General features: G+C 36.1%; 1 protein-coding gene across 7 annotated transcripts in view; it reads right to left on the reverse strand.

Moving 5' to 3' along the window:
* The window catches only part of APC (APC regulator of Wnt signaling pathway), a 147,630-nt gene that overhangs the window by 16,667 nt on the left and 105,755 nt on the right, over nucleotides 1–25,208 (reverse strand). For all 7 annotated transcript variants that reach the window (XM_087958053.1, XM_087958051.1, XM_026673209.2 and 4 more), the window contains 4 exons: nucleotides 23,345–23,428; nucleotides 16,653–16,757; nucleotides 9,725–9,823; nucleotides 1,342–1,720 (listed from right to left, as the gene is read on the reverse strand). In XM_087958053.1, the coding sequence (XP_087814179.1) occupies nucleotides 1,342–1,720; nucleotides 9,725–9,823; nucleotides 16,653–16,757; nucleotides 23,345–23,428 (667 nt within the window). The remainder of the gene's footprint in view (nucleotides 1–1,341; nucleotides 1,721–9,724; nucleotides 9,824–16,652; nucleotides 16,758–23,344; nucleotides 23,429–25,208) is intronic.

Consider the following 25,208-nt stretch of genomic DNA (forward strand, 5'->3'; position numbering starts at 1 on the left):
TGCTGACAGTAGTATGAAAACTGAAAACCAGTTAAACTATTCAAAGAGGGATAGAAAGGATGCTAATGAACTGATGGAAAGGGCTGCTCAACACAAAATATTTAGATATTATAATAATTACAAAGTAACTTTCTTAATTTTCTTGAATGCTCTATGCAAATCATGAAACTGGCAGCTTTCCACGCTACGAAACTCTTCAATTTAAGTGGTATCTATGAATATGCCACAATTTTTCATTTCACAGCTTTCACTTCACATTTAAGTGCTTCAAAATTGGCAAACTCTTATCAATGTTTATAGGTAACACACCTTAACTCTAATTAACTAACGCAAAGCTTATTCTTACTTTCTGCAATGAACACTTGCATTCAGGAAGATATTCAGTGGATTCTAGAAGTTAAAACTAATGGTGTGGAAAACATTTTGAAATTCAGAATACTCCATTTCAAGTTCAAAATAGTTGTTTCATGTTCAAAATTGGTGTTTCAACAGTTTGGAAGTATTCTAAAATCCAGAAAGACTGAAACAGATTGCTTCAGACTTGAAAGGCCTATATTAAAATTGAAACAGTGTGTTTCAAATTCAGAATGCTTTGAGTTCAAAATATTTTGAGACATCATTGGGAACTCCATAGTCCTTAGGTATGAAGAGCTGCAATTGGTGTAAAAACTGATTTTAATTACTGCATCTTTGTTTTCATATCACATGGAATTTCAGAGGCTAGTATATCAGGAGTTGGCAGCACCTTTTCCATTTAACATATTTGATTAAAAGGCATATTCTTTCACAAGCTGCAACACCACAGATTAACAAAACTCTTCTCTACAAATACTAGCTCAAAAAAGTAACAAGAAATCATTAAAATTACAGTTGTATACATCTTTTGGATTGTATCCAAATATTACTAAAGTTGATTTTTAAAAATATTGTCTATTGCTCTCTGCAAAGGAATGTTTGAAGAAGTCAATGATTGCAAATTCATATATTGTTCAAAATTTTTATTTTCAATTACTTAATCTACACATTTCCAATTACTATACAGCTAAACATTTAATTATTATAAGTGATTTCATACTTAACCTTATGCTGAAATGTTAGAAATTTAATCATATCAAAATAAATTTTAGAAGTTAAAATTCCCAATCAACACAGAAATATATACTTTATAACAAAAATGACATTATCTAAAATAGATAAATGTGCCTGTTTCCATTTGCACCTTGTATTTCTTTCTAACAGCCTGCTTGGAAAAAAATATTCCACAAATAGCTAGAGTTCAAAGCTGTTAACACCAAAGAATACATCACAAAGGTTTTGAAACCCGAATTGCAACCAACATACTTGGATTTTTATCTTGGTCCATGCCCTGATCATGTGCTTCCTGCCATTCCCAACAGGTTTCACAGTAAGCTCGGATTTGTTCTAGAAGATGGAGAACACGTATTTCTCGTCTGCCTCGTTTGTCATCAGGCTGGGAATGAATGATATTATGTAGTGCTGCACTGGCTCTGGCACGAGCCTCTTTACTTCCACGAGAGTTGCCCAACAACACAGAGTCTTTATCATTGCCATGCAAAAGTTGAATGAGAAGAGGAAGACATCCAGACTGGCGCATAGCTATGCAGCTATCCTGGGAGCTAGACATGGCTAGCAATGTTCGTGACATATCATCTTTATCATGAGTGCCCAACATTGACAGCAGTGAATACACCATTTCAACCTGCAAAGCAAATGGTTTTAAAATACTGTTATGTACAGTTAATGTGGACTAAATATACTAACATGAATATTCTAGGGCATTAGTGGCTAACTTTTTTGGGCTCCCTTGCCATTAATTGCATGCATGCTTGCCTGCTCGTGCTCGCATGCCATCACTCAGAAGGCAATGCGCATGGCCCCCCATGCCTCCTGCACATGCACGTGCAGCCTGCGCAATCCACGCTTCTGCGCATGTGACCCGCACGACCCGTGCTGCACACTTCTGTGCATGCACCTCCTGTGTGCCGCCGCACCCCTGCGCATGTGCGCCAGATACCCAAAAATCAGCTGGCGGGCGGGCAGGTAGCGCAGGCGCAGTAGACCCTTTCTGCACGAGTGCTCACGTGCCAGCAGTAATGGCTCTGCGTGCCACTTCCGGCATGCATGCCATAGGTTCGCCACCACAGTTCTAGGGTGACTTCCCTTACATGTGGTATATGAGTATATTTACATATAAATATTGTTTATACACACACAGAGGCATGGATGGATAGATGTAACATAACATAAGGTAACAAACCTTAACGTAACATGGTTATGTGCCAAATTAAAACTTACTTTAAAAGCTAACGGCAGAGCACTCCCTTTAGGTAGTAATAATTTATGTGGGTGAACAAAGCACTCCAAAATAATTATGCATTAACATTCAACTCAAACTATTAATTTGGCAATAATCAGATTTTATACTATTTAACAATATTAACAGTATCATGACAGGCATATTAACTACCTCATTTCATAAATCTGAAATAAGTACACTGCTCAAAAAAATAAAGGGAACACAAAAATAAGACATCCTAGATCAGAATGAATGAAATATTCTTATTAAATACTTTGTTCATTACATAGTTGAATGTGCTGACAACAAAATCACACAAAAATTATCAATGGAAATCAAATTTAGCAACCCATGGAGGTCTGGATTTGGAGTTACACTCAAAATTAAAGTGGAAAAAAACACTACAGGCTGATCCAACTTTGATGTAATGTCCTTAAAACAAGTCAAAATGAGGCTCAGTAGTGTGTGTGGCCTCCACGTGCCTGTATGACCTCCCTACAACGCCTGGGCATGCTCCTGATGAGGTGGCGGATGGTCTCCTGAGGGATCTCCTCCCACACCTAGACTAAAGCATCCGCCAACTCCTGGACAGTCTGTGGTGCAACGTGGCGTTGGTGGATGGAGCGAGACATGATGTCCCAGATGTGCTCAATTGGATTCAGGCCTGGGGAACAGGCGGGCCAGTCCGTGGCATCAATGCCTTCGTCTTGCAGGAACTGCTGACACACTCCAGCCACATGAAGTCTAGCATTGTCTTGCATTAGGAAGAACCCAGGGCCAACCCCACCAGCATATGGTCTCACAAGGGGTCTGAGGATCTCATCTCGGTACCTAATGGCAGTCAGACTACCTCTGGCGAGCACATGGAGGGCTGTGTGGCCCCCTAAAGAAATGCCACCCCATACCATTACTGACCCACTGCCAAACCGGTCATGCTGGAGGATGTTGCAGGCAGCAGAACGTTCTCCACGGTGTCTCCAGACCCTGTCACGTCGGTCACATGTGCTCAGTGTGAACCTGCTTTCATCTGTGAAGAGCACAGGGCGCCAGTGGTGAATTTGCCAATCTTGGTGTTCTCTGGCAAATGCCAAACGTCCTGCACAGTGTTGGGCCGTAAGCACAACCCCCACCTGTGGACATCGGGCCCTCATACCACCCTCATGGAGTCTGTTTCTGACTGTTTGAGCAGCCACATGCACATTTGTGGCCCACTGGAGGTCATTTTGCAGGGCTCTGGCAGTGCTCCTCCTGTCCCTCCTTGCACAAAGGCGGAGGTAGCAGTCCTGATGCTGGGTTGTTGCCCTCCTACGGCCTCCTCCATGTCTCCTGATGTACTGGCCTGTCTCCTGGTAGCGCCTCCATGCTCTGGACACTACACTGACAGACACAGCAAACCTTCTTGCCACAGCTCGCATTGATGTGCCATCCTGGATGAGCTGCGCTACCTGAGCCACTTGTGTGGGTTGTAGACTCCGTCTCATGCTACCACTAGAGTGAAAGCACCGCCAGCATTCAAAAGTGACCAAACCATCAGCCAGAAAGCATAGGAACTGAGAAGTGGTCTGTGGTCACCACCTGCAGAACCACTCCTTTATTGGGGATGTCTTGCCTATGCTTTCCACCTGTTGTCTATTCCATTTGCACAACAGCATGTGAAATCGATTGTCAATCAGTGTTGCTACCTAAGTGGACAGTTTGATTTCACAGAAGTGTGATTGACTTGGAGTTACATTGTGTTGTTTAAGTGTTCCCTTTATTTTTTTGAGCAGTGTATTAAAAAGTACTTTAGATGTTAAAACTTGATAGATTTTACATATTACAAATAAGACAGCCAGGTTGGTCTAGTGCTTGCATCTATCAGTCATCCAGGTCATGATTGTCCTAAAGGTCCTTTTTTCAAGAAGCAACTAGACTTTCTTTGTTTTTCCTTGAAAAGGATGAATTTCTTTTCATCCAAGAAGCTTCTTCACTTCTTCATGAAGTAAAGAAGCTTCTTGGATGAGAAGGGAAACATCTTCAAGGAAAAACAAAGAAAGTCCAGTTGCCTTTTGAACAAAGCACCTTGGGTCTAGTCCCATCTTAGGCATAAGGAGCTGGCCTTTTACTTTGGGCCAATCATTCTCTTTCAACCCAACCCACCTCGCAAGAGGAAGGAAAAATAGGAGGAAGGAATAATAGGGATGCTAGCTGCCTTGAGTTTTTTTTATAAACAATAATAAAGGTGGATAAAAAATTCAAATAAATGAATAAAAAGTTATTTGATTTGAAATGTATTAATAAAAGCTAATTGGCCTTCTGAAAATACATCATGGTTCATAAAATATTTCAAAAGCATCTGAAATAAAAAATTTCCCATGGGAAATTCAGTCCAGATGGATAAGAATAAAGAATTCATTGTTAAGTAAAAATTACACAATATTGCATGCATAGAGCTTGCTTTTAAAAACAAAATAACAAAATAAGGTTTGTTAATATTACATTTTGCATTATTTGAAAAACCAGAGACACCGGGTTAGGAGATTTCTAGAAAACATCTAGTCCAGCCCCCTGCCAAGGATAAAAATGTTCAGACCATTGCAGACAAATGGCTGTCCAAGTTTGGATTGATGATGGAGCATGCAAGACTTCATGAGCCAGGATGTTCCACTACTTAACAGCATTACCAGTCAGGAAATTCCATGTTATTTCAAGTTTATCTCTCCCAAGTACACCCATTGGTTCTGGTCCTACCTTTTGGGAAAATAAATCTGTATCTTCTTGCCTGTCTTGCCTTTCAAGTATTGGAGGACTGAATTCATGTTTTCTGCTCTTTTCTTTAGGCTAAATATTGCCAATTCTATTAACTGTTCTGTGTAGGATTCAGTCCCAAGCCTCTAACCCTCTTAAAACCTCAGCATTTTTCTTGTATTGTGGTAATCAATATTGGACACAATACCTGGGGTGTGTTCTGACCACTCCAGCAGAAATTGGAAGTATAACTTCCCATTATCTAATCCAACATTTAATTGGCTTATTTGAAAGTTACAGAAAACTGCTGGCTCATGCTTAATTTGTGGTCTATCAGGATATCCAGATGCTTTTTATAAGTACTACTGCTGAGCCAGCTATTAGTGTACTTAACTTATACCTGTACAACTTTTTTTCCTAGTTAAATGGAGAATGCTATGTTTCTCACAACTGAACTGCATTCTGTTGGAAAAGGCCCAACGTTGAAATCTATTAACTAATCTGTCTTTTGAGGTATCACCAAACCCAACTGCACAAATTATTGGATAAACAGAGATGATGACTTTAAAATTGTGAAGAATTGAAGCTGTATTTCTCTTAAATAATGTCTTCAATACCGAATGGTACATGTAACAAAACAAAAACAAAATCACATGTACATTTACAATGAGAATTCCTATAGACCAGGGGTGTCAAACTCGTGGGCTGAATGCGTCACGCACTGGCCACGCCTACCCCTGGTTTAGTGAAGGGGGAAAGTTGTGATACATCATGTGACAACAATGTGTTGTCGCCAGTTTGACACCCCTGCTATAGACTAAGAGGATTATCCTCGTGTCCCCCTAACTGTGAGACAAATATGTCCCATTATCCATTTTTATCCTTTTTTATAAGAAATATCCTCACTACACAGCCCTTCTTTTATACCAACCCCAAAATGAAGATATAGCTATACTTTTAAAGTAGTATTTTTTATAAACTCTCAAAAGAAATCTGAACAAAAGAAATCATCAACGGCTAGCATTTCTGCAAGTCTTAATGGCTGCTTGAGGTTTTGGAAAATATTTCCCCACTCCTGCCCAGTCACTGGGTACTACCTTCCACAGCCATTACTCCTTGTGCTGCAGAAAAAAAAACCTCTCCTGTGTCAGGAAATACAAGTGCAGAAAGTTAGACTTTGAGCTCTTTATGGCAACAATATATTTCACTGTAGTACAGGAATGAGAGAACTCAAGAAAACTGAACAAGCTTACTAAGTTTCATACAGACAAATCTAAGATCTAAGAATCAGAGTTTACTCTATAGTCTTGCGCCAGTCCAAATGTCAGTCAGAGAATCAAAACATGTTCAGGAGATCACCTCTGAGACCAGAAAGATGTATGCCAAGAGAAGGCTGATGCCAAAACTCTTTTATAGCTCTGAGTTAGGCATATCTATCTTCCTGAGTCCTGCCTTTCTTTTAAGGAACCTTGCTAAGCATTTCTGTTCTACTCACTTGATATTTGAGAGAAGGCTGGGGATCTTTTCCTGCTCAGGTTATAGGTCAGGTGATTTAGCCTGCTGCCACACTTCTGTACAGGTAACTGATTACCTGATCTTATCCCTACCCTTGGATTAAACATTAAGCAAAATAAGCATGTGATGAATGCACCACAGAGGGGGGCACCACAGAGCTTTTTTTTTTCTTCCTAGCTACCTTGACCTAAATTCTTTCACTGCCATACTCAATTTTGGTTTTCAGCACTTATGGAATTTTAATGTCTTGTCAGTGAAGCAATGAAAGGGCCAAAAGGCACCACTGTTAGGCTTTGCTTAAAACATCAATTGGCCTTAATCTGGCCCTGCTTGTCTACTCCTTTGAACACATGTGAAGATATTCGAAAGACTGCTGGTTCTGAATCACAGAGATCAGTACCATTCATGTCCTGCTCTTTCAATTCAGAGTTTGAATCTATTCAGTCCAGGATCTTAATGGGAGATGAACCATGAAACATTTCTACTGTTTTCACTAATTTTTCTGTGCTAATGTCATTTTGCAATTATCAATGCAATAAAATTTTGGTTGTCAATTAATCACTCACTGCAGCACTGCCACTCTCTGGCAGCACCTATTGTTTTGTTATATTTATGAGCTGGGTGAGATCAAAAGCATTCTGCCACTTTCCCCTTTTAGCCCTAGTGCCAGGTAGATCAGACAACCTATTTATCAATCTTTTGGAAGACTGCTAAAACTTTGTCCAAAAATATCCAGGGCAGCATGTGGGTCAGGATGCAGCTGGAAAGTTATTTCTTCCTGTTTCACCCTGCAACCTCCTCTGCTTCATTACTGAAGCATGGGCTGTCAGTACTGGACAAAATATAGCAGCGGGTTTTTGTTGTTGTTGTTGATTTAATACTGGAGAAATGCACATTACCTCTGCCATGAGGAAAAACCCTAGGAATAGCCAGTGGTACAAATTTGTTGTAAAACAAACTTGACAAATTTGCCACAGTCATTGTAACTATACGCTTTCTCATTATGTGGTAGAAATAAGACTCATAAGACTTTTGATACCAAAGAATCAAAAATGCATCATCGGCCACTATTCTTCTTCATACACATGTGAATGCTACCAAAATGGTCAAACCAGCTTGCACAAAGTTGACCAGTCAAATTTCTCTTCCTAAAGCCTGGCCATATATTTGCAAAAGTGGTTTCTGGCTGAATTTTTATGCCATAATTAGTTTTGAAAAATCCTGAAGACATGGTAAAATGGCAAAAGTTTGGAAGTGGGCAAATTTGTTTTTATCTGGAGATCACAGATCATATTGTCTGATATTAATACCTGGAAAAATTCTAGAGCAGGTGATAAAGAGACTGATTTATAAACAGTCCTTGGTGCTTTCTGAGCTTAGTTGGTTTTTTTTGCAGATGTTTCATTACCCAAACTAGTAACACATCAATGCTAGTAAGGAATGGAATTTGCTCTCAGTTTATTTTCTAGTGGCTTGTCCTGGGGTGGTCTTAGAGGTTCTTTGGTTGGGCTGTTTACTGTTGACCTTGGCATCAGGTCTCCCAAGGTCTTTCCGCATATCATTACATCAGTACAGTAAAAGACAGAACAAAAATTATCTCTTAACAGATCAGTTAAATGGGCTGGTAATAATAGTGCAACTGAACAGAATCAAATGCAAAACATTTCACTTAGGAAACAAAATTCAGATGGACAGATATAGGATAGAGAATAGATTCTTAGATTTGATAGTATTGTAAAAAAAGATTTTGTAATGTTGTTCATTGAAAACTGAATATGAATCAGCAGTGTAATGAGGTTATCAAAAATGCAAATACAAATGATAGAAAATATTTAATCTTTTTTTTTTCTATAAGTCAGCCCCCTCCTTGAATGTGTGTTCAGTCTTGGCTATCACACTTTAAAGACTCAAATAAAATGGAACATATTTAGAGAAAAGCAACGAGGGCAATCAAAGAGTTTAGAAACTTAGCACAACAAAGAAATACTGAAGGAACTGGGAATAATGCAAGATAACTTTCTTCAAATTTCTTAAAGGACACTATACAGAAGATCAAGATATTTCATCCAAAAATGCATTTCAGCAAGAAAAAAGCATTGAATTCCAAGTAGTAAAAGTAACCCGATAGGAGCATCACATAAGTAGAGAAATGGTGGATTGTCTTTTATTGGATATGTTCAAGCAGACTAAATAGCCATCTATTGAGAAACTATTAATTCCTGCACCAAGCAGGGAACTGGAGTCAATGGGCTAAACTTTTTTAACTTTATCATTTTAAGATGAAACTCTATCAGGGGACTTCCTCCCCCCTTACAATTAGGAATGGCAATCGAGTAACTTTAGGATGAGAATATATTAGTAAGCACAGTGCAGATTTAAATCTTACAGCTATGCAGAACTGGAAATTTTATTACACTGTCTATAGTAGAATATGCAAATTTTACATAGCAAACACTTAAGTAAATTGAAATTTAAAACATCTGGATGGTATCAACTTGCCCTTGATGGTACCAGCATTAACAGAGCATATGCATAATTTGATGACTCACTTTCAGGATGTGTATTAAAATGTTGTTACAGATACTGTTAGATCTGAAAACCACTATTAAAAATAATACCACTCACTCTATATACCAGGTGTGCATTTCTGGAGTTATATATTAATTATATCCATCTTCAGGCTGCTTCATTATAATAAGAGTATCTCCATACTTTTATCTATACATTTCATCCTGAATTTCAGCCAATAGTTTTTTTCAACTATTCAGCTTTTTGTATTTTTCTGAATCTATTAAATGACTGCTGCAATAATCTTAAAACTCCAAATTTATGTTGTAAATCATTACTAAACACAAAACAATGCAATTTTTAAAAGTAGGATTACAACTGTATCAATTTAAAAGCATCCATATAAACCATTAAAATATCCCAGAGCAGCAGACTATTCCATCTATTAAAATCCCTTTCGTAGTTTAAAAAAAACGAGTCCATTCATCTCTAAATAGATACTCTTCATTTTCACACCTATTTCTCTGGATTCATGAAGCAGAATAGAGGCTAGAACATCCATTACTGATTATAAATTCAGATAGGTCAATGCAGATGTAAATATATATTTTAATTATAAAATGGAGAATTAGCAAATCTACAGAAAACTTTGGTTACCTTGGTACCCAAATGACTTGTCAGTCTTCGAGGAACAGAGTAATTACTATTAGAACTCATAACACTGGATGTTTCATGGTCCATCCGAGCAGTTGAACTCTGTAAGTTTAAGAAATAGGGTTATAAGGGGGGTTAAAATATTAGCATAATGCAAATGTGGGACTTACTGTTATAGTAAATAAGAAGTCAAATCAGTAAAAATCTCATTGTGTGTGTGTGTGTGTGTGTGTGTGTGTGTGTGTATTGCTGAACTATGGTTAACAAACATTATCAAGTAACAAAATAACATAAATCCAAGATGCATAGAGAAAAGATATATAAAAATATTTTTAAAATCTATTAAAGAAGTAAGCAAAGAGATTGGTATTGTAGATATACAAATTTACCATAAAAGTTATCATGTTATAGCCTATTGCTTTTGAGATAAACTATGCAACCCATCCAAACCTGATAGAATTGGGGGGTCCAGCTTCTGATGTTTCATTATTTTAATAATGCCTATGATTTTTTTTTGTAAGTTAGCAATTGAACTGGATTTATTAATCCACATCTTAACTTAGTTTTTCAGTGTTTGGCAATTATTACTTTATCTGCTTATATTAAATAGATAATCTTATTTTTAAGCATGGGACCTGGTTTTGTAAATAAATGGAGTAAATCTAAATCTGGGAAGCATTTGATTGTTTCTTTAATAGCAGTGCTTAATTCTGCAAAAATGTTATGCCGTAAGGCAGGGATCCCCAACCTTTTCGACGCCGCGGCCCGGTTCCGGCGTCAGCTGGGCGCCGCGGCCTGGTTCCGGCGTCAGCTGGGCGCCGCCATCTTTTTTTGACGAAAAATCACTTCCGGTGGCGTCACCAGAAGTGATTTTTCGTCAAAATGGCGGCGCTAGCGCTCGATGAGCTTTTCGGGTAGAAATGGCTTTCTACCGGAAAAGCTCACGAGCGCTGCGCCGCCATCTTTTTGACGAAAAATTGCTTTTTTACCAAAAAGATGGCGGCGCCCAGCAACCAGCGACCCGGTAAGGCTTGTTCTGGCCGGTGCACCGGTCCGCGGACCGGCGGTTGGGGACCCCTGCCGTAAGGGCATACCTTTATTGAATGACTATCACAATTGAAATTGGGGCTACTTTTTGGACAATCTCACCACCATTTGGAAAAAAAATCTGATATATAATATGTATGTGTGCCAATCTAAATGGAGTCAAGTGCCAGCAACGTATAATCTTCCATTGCTGTTCTTACACTGAAGCTCATAGCTTATTGTTTAGATTTTTATTCAAGATTTCCCATTTTTTATGTTCAATTGACTGATTAAATGCTGTCAGTTCGGTGTTGACTCTTAGTAACTAACAGATTTTCTTCAGCATTATCTGTCCCTACCTTGATCTCTCAGATCTTCCAACAGTGCACCTATCACCTTTGTAAATGAATCTATTCCACCTTTTTATTGAATGAGTGGGAATAACATAGGTCCCAGATGGGAAAATGTTCTGCAATATAAGGTAGAACTAATGATTTCAAAGCTTTTCAGGAATCACATGGATAGGTGGAACTGGCTATATGCAGAACAAAAAGACCTAAAGCCAAGACACACCATTATACCAGCTTATAGCTGGAAAATAGAAATCCTGATTTCTAAAAATAATTTATTAGCAGAGTAAAGGGGATGGCAGAGCTCTAAAATAGGACTGCTGTTTTAAACAATGTTTTCCAGAGGGAAAAAAAGTAGTATAAATGAAATAAAACCAAAGAGAGAAATATTAAAGTGAAACTGCATCAATATCATTTACATAAATAAAATCAGTTGTATAAATAAAAAGAAAAGAACCCATTAAATAGCAGAAGGCATTGATTCTAACAGCAAAATAATATGTGCGCTCTGCAAGGGCACAGCTATTTTACATCACAGAAATAACTAAGGAAATCTGCATAAATGAAGCTTTACATGACCAATGGGAACACCCATGGAATTTTTTTTTTTTTTGGTAAATTTTATTTGAGTTTTCACAAAGAAAAAAAAATACAAACAAAACATCTTTTTTGAAAGTAGTGTAATCCCGGGTTACATTTCTTCGTACAGACACAAATTCAACTTCATGCTCATTTTTATGTTCTATTCCATATCTTATTACTGTTTTACATTTTCTGCATAGCTTCTCCCCTCTTTTAATTTTCTCAATTTTATTTTAATTATCTCATCTCATCTCAATTCAAATCATTATATTTATATTTTTTGTCTGTCCTGTTTCAATTATCTATTATCTTTTCTCATTAAACAAAATTTCTCCTGTAGTTACTGATTGGAGTATGACGCCTTTATATCTTTTAAATTTATCCATTTAACTCTTATTTAAGCTTCAATATATACCCTAAAGTTATAACATTCAATATAATACATAACTTCCATTCGGATTCTGCTTGGTACATTCTTAAAATACACAGTATATTCTTAAAAAAAGAAAAAATTATAAATGTATGTAATTAAAACAACACATTCCATTCCAATTCAATTCTATCATTAATATTAATATTCATTAAAGTCTTAACTTCTTTAACATTACTTTTCAATTAAATATCATACTTCTATGGGAACAATTATAAGCTTTCCATAATTAATTCTTCACATATTTTATAAAACATTAACTAATTAAAATGTTCCCGTTCCTTCCTAATTCAATTTTCTCATTTATTTTATTTCACTTATTTTATTAACAAACATTTCACTAAATTACACTATTTTATCCCTCATTTTAATCATAGTTTCCAATTTTCTAAAGTTATTTCTATTACTAATATAACAATACAATCTTATGTACCTTTACAGAATCCGTTTTTCAGTTAGATTTTCACCCATTATCTCTAAATAGGTCGTTTTTCTATATCTTGTTCCAGTCCTTTGTAACTTCTTTTCCTTTCCTTCTTCCCTCTCTTCTTCTCTCTCCCCTTTTTACCCCTTGTCTCTCTACCTCTATTTCTCTCTTCTGTATTCCCCTTTTCTGTTGCTTTCCAGTATTATACTTATTTTTCGAATTATTTTTCTTTTCTTTGGTTGTTTTTTTAAGTCTTAAATTCTCCATTCTCCTTCCCCTCTTTCCTTTTTCTTCCCCACATAAAATTACTTGTTCATTAAAGATGGCTTCTTCTTTGTCCCAGTCTTCTTGTTTTGCAGACGTTTCTTGTTGTTTCTCATAGTTCCAAATCTCCATTTCTAAGAACTGAAAAACGAAGCCAAAAGAACCCTTCCCTCCTTGTGCATCTTCTTTGTACTTTTTAAGTTCCATTTTCAATTCACCCAGAAGTAGTGCCATTGTATAAATTTTTAAACAACCACCCAATTAATTTTAGTCATTCAAATGTAATAACCAAGAATCCAAAGATCACCAAATAATCCAAATACACGCAAGCTGTTTCTTTTTGCTTTTTTTTTTCACTTTCTCTTCCTGGGGTTACTGTTTAGTTACAAAGTTTCAGTTAAAATATATCTTTTAGAAGTCTTGTTAAAGTTTTACTGCAGATTCTTTTTAATTCCAGGCAGTCTCCTCCCTCTTCCAGATCCTGCCCTTATTCTTTTTCTCTCCCTTCCTGCTTATGAAAAAATTTTTTTAGTGTCCAGAAATCTTTATTATCCCTTTGACATTTTGTTTTATTTTCAGCTTAATTGCCTGTTGATGTCAAAGCGGATTTTTCCGATTTCTTATTTAAGTCTCTTAGTTGTCAGTATAGGGAAAGGGAGAGAAGAAAAAAAAACCAAACCTTTCCCTTTTCACTTTCCTTCGCTGCTTCCGACTCTTCTTTGGGAGCGATGTTATTTTTTTGTAAGTTTAAATTCCAGGGTACCTTAGTTGTTGCTTTTACAATTTAACCCGGTCAGCCAAAACTTTCACTTCTTATCTTCCTCCTGCACATTCTTTTCCGGTCAAGTTCTTCTTTGAGGTGGCCATTTCTGACCACCGCTGCAACCGCCTTCGGGAAAGGGAGTAATGGCCAGCTGAGGAGGAGAGATGCGGCTCTCCTCAACCCTGCTGGCAGTCTCCCCCCTCTTCACCACCTCTATGGGGTGGCTTAGCCCCGTAACCAGCCAGCTTGGGGTGCTCCAGCGGCGAGCCCAGACCGAAACCGCGCACGATCGTGGATTTCTGTCTGTCGCCGAAGAGACTTCAAACCGGAAGGGGAACACCCATGGATTTTGATGTCAAAAATATTTATTTATTTCCCAACTTTGTTATTTTTCTAAATAACTTAAGGCAGTGAACATACACAATACTTCTACCCCCTCTCATTTTCCCTACAACAATAACCCTCTGAAGTGAGTTGGACTGAGAGAAAGTTATAGTCACAACTTAGTCTCTTGGTTTCTAGCTTGGTGCTTTAACCACTAGACCAAACTGGTTCTTATCATCAAATTTGCTTTGAATAAAGTTCTGTATTTTACATAACTTTGCTTGACATGAAAGGGAATTGCATGGTAGGTATCCTATGTATGTTAGAGTAGTATCTGTCAAAAAGCTCAACTCCAGCTGAATTGTTTGTAATCAATTGTATTAGGACCAGGAAATCCCAAACGTAGCAGTTTGAAATACATTTTGGAAGATGCAAGATATCACTGTACTTTGCCAAGAAAATTATATGGATTTGTCCATGAAGTCACCAGAAGTAGAGTTCAACTTGAAGATGGCCTTACATACAATTCTGCTATAAAACACACCAGTAGAAAATAATTATTGGTATCCTTTTCCCCCCTAAGAAGGGCCCCGTATTACTCCGGTGGATCCTCTTGAACTAGGGTAGTTTAGAGTAGTTTTAACTAGGGCAGGATAGATAACTTATAAGAAAGGAAAGATTGCTCAAAGATTCCCTGAACAGAAGCTTTGATTTCTGACTGTCTAAGAAACTAAACACCTACTGGCAGAGAAGAAGGGAGAAAACCACTATCTATATTTCTATGGATCTGAGTCACTGAAGGCAGAACTAATATAAATATCAAATATGTAATACAATAGAAGCATTCAAAACTCAATTAAAGAACATTAATATTCAGGAAAGAAGTTAAAACTACTTTTCCACAGAGCCTTCCAGGAATGAAGTTTTATTATGCTGTGGTTGAATTAGCTGATAATTATCTGGGAAGTGATGATTGCCTCTGATGTTACAACATATTATTTTGATTTTGTATGGTTTTGAATTTATTGTATAGGGTAAACAGCCAAAAAGGTATAGATTTCTTTATTTTCAATAATCATAGACTGTCCCAACTGTAAGACTCTGAGCAGAGTACAAAAAAAGCTGTATAGGAACAGAAGATATCAAAAGTAACAGCAAAATATGCAAAGATGGAATATCCAACCCCTGGTTCATGACCACAGCTCGTTCAGTACCAGAGCACGGAAGTGGTGGGTAAGTGCATGTGTGCGCGCAAAGCTGCATTAATGAAAGTGGCACATCTGCACAAAACCATTCCTTCCCCTGAGCTGCCTCTGCCTTCGTCAGTCTGCTGAGTCAGAAAGATTGGAGATCACTAATCTAACCCAAGTTCTAAGTACTTCCTGCAAGGATTCTCAACAGACCTTCTCCAGGTAATTGGATTGAATAACTTTGGGAAGGCAGTATCCCAGTACAACAGCATATATGTCTCTGTTGATGATAACCAGCACTTAGAATAAAATTGAGATATCTATTTTTAACCATTAAAAGGGCCACAAAATTGAGATAACATACTAAGTGTACAAATAAATAACTGAATTACTTTGTATTGATGCCACCTTTTAAGTCACTTTATTTTTGCTATCTGAACATTATTACTGCTCATACTTGCTTTACATTTTTTTAATCCAGTGCTTTTATCATATCTCATTTTAAGCCACCTAATTTTTAATGTTATTTTCTATAAAAATGGTCAAATAAAAAAAAAATCCATGCATTGAAATCTTGTTACTTAAACATGTTATGATAGAACCTTTCTTATTAAAAAGGAAAGCTGCTTAAAATTCGTTTGCTGGTTTGAGATAAATTTAGATTTCAGTAAAAAAATAATTAAAATAAAATGCGAAAAAGCAACAAGAACAAAGAAAAAATAGTGAGGTTATGATTATTTACAATAATATGTCCTGACTTTTTTTTTTACTTTTAAATTAAATTTTCATTAGAATTTAGCAGTGGATCTTTGTTGTTCTAAAACAGCAGAGAAAAAGAATAAAATTAAAAATACATTTTAGCCATATATGGTACATAATACTAGGAAGTCTTAGTAGTATTAAATAAAATTAACTGTACATAAATGTGTATGTGTGTGTATACCCACACACATAAAGGGATTTATGTACAGTTTACAATTTACAGATTTATAAAAATTGATTTATAAAAACCAATTATAATAATTACAGTTCTTAATGTAGAGATTCGAAAGCATATTATAAAGGACTCTTATAAATTTAGATTTATATTAAATTAGATGATAATCCCTTCCATATGTATAGGTAGGTCTGGACTATATCTAAATTAATTCAGTGTACAACACAGCAAGCATTTTTTAAAAATACATTCCCTTTCAACATTCCTCCAGAATGATGAAATTATTTGGTTTATGAAATTCCACCTTTGAGAAAAACAAATCTATTTCAAAATCATTCCACCACTGAAAAGAATATTCCTTTGACTCACATATCCATATTAAAAATGACAACCAAACTGAAAGATACATTTGCCCCTTTTCCTTCAGATGTATACATAAAAGTTCTTTAAACAAGAATTATACTTTCACAATGTGGATTATTAAAATATTTCAGTTTAGAAAAAAAAATTATGTAGCAGATTAATGAGTGCTCATTTCTTCTAGTGGCACGCTAGCTTTCTGGTTTAACAAAAATGAAATAATTCATGCAGGTTGCTATTACAGAATTACTACCTTTAAGCACAATATATAGCCTTACCTGGCTACTGCCAGCAGTTGCCACAATGATTTCAGCTGCTCCTTGACATTCATTTTGCCTTTCAGATTCATGTGAACTTGCACCATGCTTGCTTGGAGCTGTTCTCTGTTAATGCAAGAATTTCTGGCATTATGCATAGAGATCAAATACACTTCATCATGCAAAACCTTCTAAAAACTGAACGAATCAATGCTGTAATTTTACATGCCACTAAAGTGCACTTTGCATTTTATAATCCCAAACCTCAATAATTAGCACTAGAGACTAGCTGCCTAAGCAAAACTGCAGAATGAAAGTGAAGCATGTCCTCTGAGGATTATAGCTCTAGAAGACAAAGGATCTGCTGTGAGACACAAGACACCATCTTCCACCAGCTGTGCTCACATCACTTTCAGAAATGTAACAGAATTAGAACAAGCTGCTTTGTCACATGATCTACGCATTTACTGGAGGCTACAACTAAAGCAATAAATATAATACAAATAAATATTTGCATGAAAATGTACACAGAACTTCAGTTTAAAAAGCATTTTTGTTTCAGTTATAGGATGACCTATATTGAAGCATACATTTTAACAGCAAAGAATGCATTGTCCCTAGCTTAATTTCCAATTAGATATATAAAACTATCCATTTTCTCCTGAAAAAACCCCCACCAAATTTATAAATAAAAAAATTTATAGATTCTTTACTTATAAAAATAACATTTTTTAAAAAAACTGACTGAAATATAGTACAGAATATAGAAGCATTTTACTGCTCAAAGCTATTTATGCATATTTTATGGGGACATCTCTATAATACAGGATTTTAAAAGATCTCCAGCCTCAAGCATGCTAGGCAAATGATGCATGCACAATCTTTTCGATGTGTGTTCCACATTGTCTGCCTGCTTACTCTCTTGCAATCCCATTCCCTCCAATGAACGTAAACCCAACGTTAACTCCCTTCTTGCTAATTGTCCCAGTGCTGGGGAGAACACTGCAAAGGACAAGGAAGTTGGAAAAGAAGGAAAAGCTGAAGTAAAATCATAAGTGCAGTCATGTGATTTCTCACTTAATGACCAAATTGCTGATCTTGATCGTGGTTGCTAAAAAAGGATCTTCTATCACAAACAATTCTCTCATGTTATGACCCTGTTTCCAAAGTATTTCAATAACCATTCTATCTCCTTTTAAGCATATTTGCGTCTGTCAGATCACAGGTGCTTATTCTTGAGTATTCCTGCAAGTTTTCCTGTAATTTCATCTGTCTTTTTTTTCAGGGTCTCTACTTTTCTTCCCCACCCCACCCCCTTTTTTGCTATTGTTGTCATTATTGACATTTTCTTGTCCTATCTTGTTTAGCATCTGCACTTAGTTACAGATTCTTAGGGAACATGGTATAGACCACAGATAAGTGAATTTTATCTTCTTTTGATGCAGGGATTTATTGTAAAAAAAAAAAAAAAGAATATACCCTTACTCCAATAGTTATGCTTTATTTCCATGTATTTTATTATTTATTGCTATCTTTGTGGCTTTTTCTCATATACTTCTATGTCTTACATTTCTATATCTATGTACATTTTTATAGGTTTCTATAAATTTTTGTTATCTCTTTCTGTAAAATTTCTCCCCTACTTCCCCATCCATTCTTTTGTAGGCTTGAATTGCCAATATTTTCTGAGATTTTAGTTAACCTTCTGTCCTTGGCTGCTGTTCCTGCCATGGAATGCAACTGTACTCTTCACTTCATCCTAACTCCTAATAACCCCACATTTGGGATGGCTGGTTGGCATTTTCCAAACATTTCAGTCAAGTCTCTGGCTTAAGTTGCCATTTGGATTTTGGAATCTCTCAGTGTCTTGCTGGGAGGAAGGAAAGCTGCTGGGCTTGATTGTTGTTTCTAGCTCTTACTCTACTGCTGGATTCCAACTTCTGCAGTTGTGTTCTTCTTCAGTGCCTTCAATCATCAACCAAATCCTGTATCCCTTCTCTGGCCCATATGTATCACCACAGTAGTATTTTGTTCAATCCAATTCCAATGTTCCTGCCTTTTTTCATACTTTCCCTTTTCTTCCTCCCTGGTGAACACTAACCAGAATCTCCTCCCAAAACATCGGCTTCCAAATCCAGAAAAAGTTCCCCCTTTAGTTGCTGGAGCAGAAATGCAGTCCAGCTAATTTGGTTGCACCAAAATCCCATGAAAAGTAAAAAGGAAGCGCTCACACAGATAGTTATGAGGCCCTTCCTCCACATATACTCTACTGCAAATCCATCCATCTTTCATTAGTTTGATAGACACAGATATTTAGATCTTTTCCTGTTTTAAAATTTTATGAATAATTTGTTCAGTTTTCATAATGTCTGTTCCTACAAATGCCTCTTCTCCTCTTAAGCTAGTTCTGTTCTTATATTGGTCTTTTATTTTGAGTGCATGATCCATAGGGTGAAAGCAAATATGCTCTCTTAATATTCCAACCTGTAGGGTAGTTCTGTTCACTTGTCCCAACAACTCTGTTGCATGCAGGGGCTGCAAAAACAAGAATCACTGGATGCTACTAAAAAATTGTATTATCTATTAGATGCTTCCATCTAGGGACTATTAAGAGGTTTGCACTTCATATATGGTTGCCTTGCTATTTGGTTGGTGGGCAGCATGTTACAGCTCCTTTCTGAGGAACTCCAAGAACTCAACATGAAGAGTATAAAAACCAACATAGATTTGAATGCTTTAAGGTACTAAATCAAGTGTCATTGGCTTTGAAGGTTTCCACATGCTAATACGTGAGTATTGTGGACATCTAATCTTCTTATGCAGATCTGCTTTTCTCTCTTCCCCCCCATTCCTTTCCCTCCCTTTCCTTTTGTTCTTACTTTCTGCTTTTTTCCCCCCCTTTGGCTCTATTCTTGTGTATAAATTAGGTTAAGAATTATACCATAGACACAGCTTTAAATCAAGCTGTTATCTACTCTTGAAGCACATTTGAACTTACACAGAAGTTGATACACATGAGTCAAATGTATTTTTGTGTTGAATTTATCAAAACCTGGCAGCTGTTTAGTTATAGCTATTCTGATGCTTTCAAAAACATCTCATTGATGTTCTGCTTGGTTCATCAAAAAAGAATGTTCCTTACTGTTAAAATGTTGTTTTCTTCTAATACTGAAATTTTCTCTTCTAAAGTCAGATATTGTTATATTTTGCAGATAAAAGTTCTTTTTTTTAAACAAATTTTATTCAGTTTTTCACATTAAAAACAAAAAACTCTTTTTAGTGGACAACATATTTCCGGGTCATCACCTTTACATACAAATATGACAGCAATTATACATTCATATATGCATACTTAATTCTATTATTACCTTTTCCATTCCAAATTTTCAGTAAGGAGAGAAGCAAACACATTAATTCTAGCCTCTTTCATTAATCTCAATCGAACCAGCTTTTTGTTTCATTTCTATTATTTCGAATATAATCCTTTCATATTTATTTTAAAAATAAAGATAAACAATATGTATTTGCCTAATAATAATAACAACAATAATAAAAAGGTTACCAATGTCTCTCCTTGCTTTTAATAATCTATATTAACTTATTTAGTCTGTCATATTCCCTTTCCATTACACATTCTTTTTATAAATTCTAGATTAATAAAAATTTTAACACTAAAGAAAAAAAAACAAGTATAGGTTTCCCTTTTGCTGCTTTGAGTGTGACACCTTAAAATATACCTTTAAAATATACCTTTATTCCTTCATCTTGATTCCCAATAAACCATTATTTTTAAGAAGTTACAATAATAATCATTACATCTTTTCATTTGGATTCTGCAGCATATTTCCCCCCCTTAATTTTTAATAAGAGTTATCAGTATCTATATTACCCTATTTTCTAAATATTTTTAATTGCAGAAATATTCTTATTACCCCTTGTCACCCTGCAGAATCCCCTTTTTAATTCATCAACCATTATCTCTGAAAAAACAATTTCTTTTCAACATTTTACTATTTCCGTATTTATTTCATGCACCTGTTTCTTACTGCTTCTCCTCCCCCCTCTTTTCCCCATATCTTTTCTCATTCCAGTTTATATCCCTCTCTTTCTTAATATCTTCCTTTCCCCTTTTCTGCTGGGTCTTCCTGCCTTTCCTGACTTCACAGGTATTCCCCCTTTTGATTGCCTTCTTAAATCTCAACTTTTTAACCTTCCTTCTTTCCCCACTTCTTTTTGGTGTTCTTTGTGTTAATTGTCTATTTAAAATGTCTTCTCCTTGAGTCGACTCCTCCTCCTCTGAAGCTCTTTCTTGTTCTTCAATCGCCATTTCCATTTTTTCTAACACAGAGCAAAGTGATTCGCCTCTTTCCTGTAGTAATTCTCTCATATTTTTAAGTTCCATTTTTAATTCCCGAAGAGATATCATCATTACACACTCTTATATTTTATGATCATTAAATTCCACAAAAAAACCTTTTACTTTCCTTCTTTCTTCTTTCAATTTTCTAAAGTTCTCAATTATTCCAGCCCAGGGTCTATACCAAAAATACCAATCAATCCCACAGTCAGTCTTTCCTTGCTTTTTTCTTTATTCTGGTTCTGCTTTTACTTTCTAAGATTCTTACTTTGTTTCAATATTTCTTTAATGTTATATCCACACAAGTTTATTCAGAAACAGGATGTTTTCCTTTTTGTTTGAGCTCAAGTTTTTGTCAAAAGGTGGCACTCTCCATTATACAAAGTCTTCACCTTTTTCCCCTATTTTTTATTTAGGGTTTTTCGAATCTCAATATTCCAGTCCAGTCCAGTCTCCAATTTGTAAACTTTATTATTATTATTTGACAATCTTAAGTCCAGCTTTATTTTATGCCTGTTTATTGCCAAAATATTTTAGTCCAATTTAGTTAAATCTTTAGTTCTGGCTTCTTCCTTTCCCGGTTCGAAGCCCCGCTTAGCTGTCAAAAATATTTTCTTATTTTTTTTTCCTGTCCCTTTGTAATTTTGCCGCTCACTTTTCTTTTCTTAAAAATTCCATGTTACCGTAATCCCAGGGTACTTTTGTTTAGTTGTATTGCCCAGTTGTCCCGGTTTAGATGTTATCCACCTCTTTCTTCCCTCCTGCACAAATCTTAATCCAGCTGAGTCCTCCTCTTCGGGGTGGCCAACCACCGCTGCAGTCATCTTCGGGGGGAAAAAGACCAAGCCCGGGGGGGAGATGCGGCTCCCCTCAACCTGGATTGCGCTTCCCCTTACTCCGCCGCCCCTCCAAGGCAGCTTCAGCCCCTAATCGTAATGATTGGGGCTCTCCAATGAAAGAGCACGGACCATAGCCGCAGAGAGTCGCGATCTACGGTCCGTCAGCGAGGAGACTCCGCTTTTTTTTTCCAGATAAAAGTTTTAAGAACCCAGAATTTCCCGATTTTAAACCAAGTAGTCAATAAAGGATTCAGTAGTTGTATGGAATTACAACTCCCATCCTTGATAAAATCAGATTTGTTGGGCCAGAAGTAGCATACTTCCTTTTAAATTTGTTTTTCTGATAAATAAATATCTTGATTCTACTATTCCAAAATGATAAACCTAGACTTCATATAGTGCTGTTATTCCTTCTCCTTTTTGTTATTTTTCTAGGTAGAATCTTCTACTAACTACTAGAACAAAATGGGTTCTTCATTTTTAAAGCAGACAATACCTGGTTTCAAAGGAATGAAATGCCATGAAAGTTTTACTGTTGTCAATTAATTTGAATCTATGGAGCCCAAAAATGTAACTTTGGAAAGAATGACTTTTACATGGAAGTACAATTCTTTGTGCAGAATTTTACAGTGAAGTCTCAACAATTATACACTTGTATATTTCTTGCCCTTAACATATGTTAAGTATTTATTTATTAGATTCATTACTCAATGAATAACTCTCAGCAGTAGGATATCATTAACAGGTTCTTCTAGAAAATCCATGACCCTGAGGGAAAATTCAGAGCCAAGCCATGGGCTTAAAAATAAAATCAACATTTTAAACTGTTGTCAGTACAGGACATGGAGCATTAGCTAGAAGCTACATATAATCCAATGTACTAGTCATCAACTAAGTGTCGATATTGGTGATTTTTAATTTTTAAAGAAAAATATCCAGAATGAGATATGCATATGGCAGGAAAGGTGCAATTGGGACTATTGGTGTGTTGTTTTAAGCCAGAGGCAACTTTTTTATATGGCTATTGATGCTTTATGTGACTGGAGGATCATGCTATTAGTTGCACATTATATATCATATTAAAAAAGAAAATAGGACATACACACTTTAAATAAATGTCTTGTATGACTGAAACAATATAATACTGGTATGCAAAACATTTCAAAACCAAAACAGATTTCAACTGTTTATCTTTTGAGCTCAAAACAAATGTTTTAAAAGTCTGAAAAGGGGCAGTTTTGCACTTGAAACACTTTTAAGATAGACAAAACAATATCAGTTAAAACAGTTGCTTCAAATTCAAAATTGGATTACTTTGAGCTCAAGATGAGGCATGTTGACAGGTTTGTATACCATCATAATTTAATATTACTCAGCTGCAGTTTAGTCAGAGCTAAAAGACTGGCATAGGTTACTACTTATTTCTATTGAACATGCTCAACGTTCTGTTAATTCCAATTATATCTTTTAATCCCACTGATGTCTGAATAAATAGCAAAAAACAAACAAACACTAACCTCTGTCTCAGCAACCTGGGATTGCAATAGCTGTCTTATATGTAGAATATCTTTCTCAATTTGTTGAATTCTAGCTACTCGTACCTGAAACAATATGAAATTTAAGAATTGTCACAACAGAACTGTTCCCCTTTAAAAATTAGACATGAAACTTACAATGTAAAAGCTTCATACAGTGTAAACCTTGACTCAGAATATTTATTTATTAAATTTGTTTGCTACCTATCTTGCTTCAAACTGAATATATAGCTATATATAGAGAAAGGAAGATAATTCTGAATTAAGACTCCAGAAAAGCAGGATGACATGAAGGTAGTAAAAGAGGAAAAACACCTCCATTAGGAAAACATCTTAAAAAATTAGATCAATATTCAAATGTTCTCTTCCTACAATATAAGGTCTCTTTTATCAGCTAAAATTAATCCCACAAATGTTTTTCCCCAAAAGGACAGAAACATGAAAAGAATTAAATAACATTCATTGGATTGTAACTGCTCATTAAAATTGTCCATTTATAAAATTAACTAATATAACATAAATCATTCTCTACTACAAGGTCTTCTAGCAGAAAGAGGAAAATGTGTTGAAGATAAACAAGTAGTGCTTGATCTATAATGGAGCGTGCCCATTATAGAGACAAGTGGTGACAACTGTTAAGTGAGATAACCTTGCTTAATTTCTACCCTGTGCTCTCCATGATGCCACTATTAAACAAATGCAAGGTTGTTAAGTAAGCATGAAGTAACACATGGGTGAGGGAGGACCTGAGAGGCAGGTCACCCAGCTGGGTCCACGGGGAGGCAGACAAGCAGCAAAAAGCTTTGCAAAGCCAAACACAGCCCAGCAGGGAAGAAGAAACCAGTCAGATTAAGGCCTACTGCTGGGTTCCAATACCAGAGAAGCTTCCAAACAAGCCTCCATGCTTGGCTAATGAAACCATTATTGGGCTGGGTTAGGGTTAGCCTCCTCTAGAAACCCACATTTCTTCAATACAATAAACAAAAAAACTGGGAAGGACAAACTTCTTGATCCTTTTTTTCCAAAAGTTTCCAAGATTTTTGCTGCCTGCCTGATTCCCTTTAGGACCCATCTTCTGCTGTTGTTTGGTGCCTATATTTGTACTTTAGATTTTTTTTTAAGAGATGAACTTTTTCTTCAGCTCCTCAAGGCAAACAAGCTGCATGAAGATTTTCTTTGCTTCCTTTCCTCTACTCTTCAGCTTGGCAGTGACTCATCAAATTAACTTACAGATTTTGTCACCCTCTTTCCCGGTATGCAGAAAATTTAGCAAATTAAGTGATTAAATGGATCAGGATTGGAGGGCAGAGGTGAAGAGTTCAGTTTCAGCACCTAGCTGGAGGGTGGGTGGATTGTAGAAAGATCAACAAGTCTGTCCCTTCATTTCTTGATACAAACAACCATTTGCTGAAGGACTACAGGGGCATATTGTGAAATAAAGGTATACTAGTTTATAGAACGGCCATAACAATCTTTATTAGGTCTTCCTTCTAACAATATGTACTACATATTGGAAGAATAGTCCAAATCTTAAATTCATCTGCAGTCCTTTCATAGTCCAATGTTCTTTTACAATCCATGTGAAGCTAACTACTGGTGATACAAAAATATCCTTAAAAATGACCTGTTTCAAATTGTCTAATATGATTAAGTCATTCATTTTTTTGCTGAGCATAGGAATCTGCTTAGAATCATTTGGCAGATGATTCTAATACTATCCTCTTTTATTTTTTATTGCTGAAAGTTTACTGATACTGCATTGTGCTATATTGCTATTTTATATTCTAGTCTATAATGCCTTTTCATTACTTAAAAACAACTGACCTCAACTCTTATCACACCTTTT

The sequence above is a fragment of the Notechis scutatus genome, chromosome 2, assembly GCF_049901735.1.
Source record: "Notechis scutatus isolate UNSWTSFEM ecotype Mainland chromosome 2, rNotScu1.2, whole genome shotgun sequence".
NCBI lineage: Eukaryota > Metazoa > Chordata > Lepidosauria > Squamata > Elapidae > Notechis > Notechis scutatus.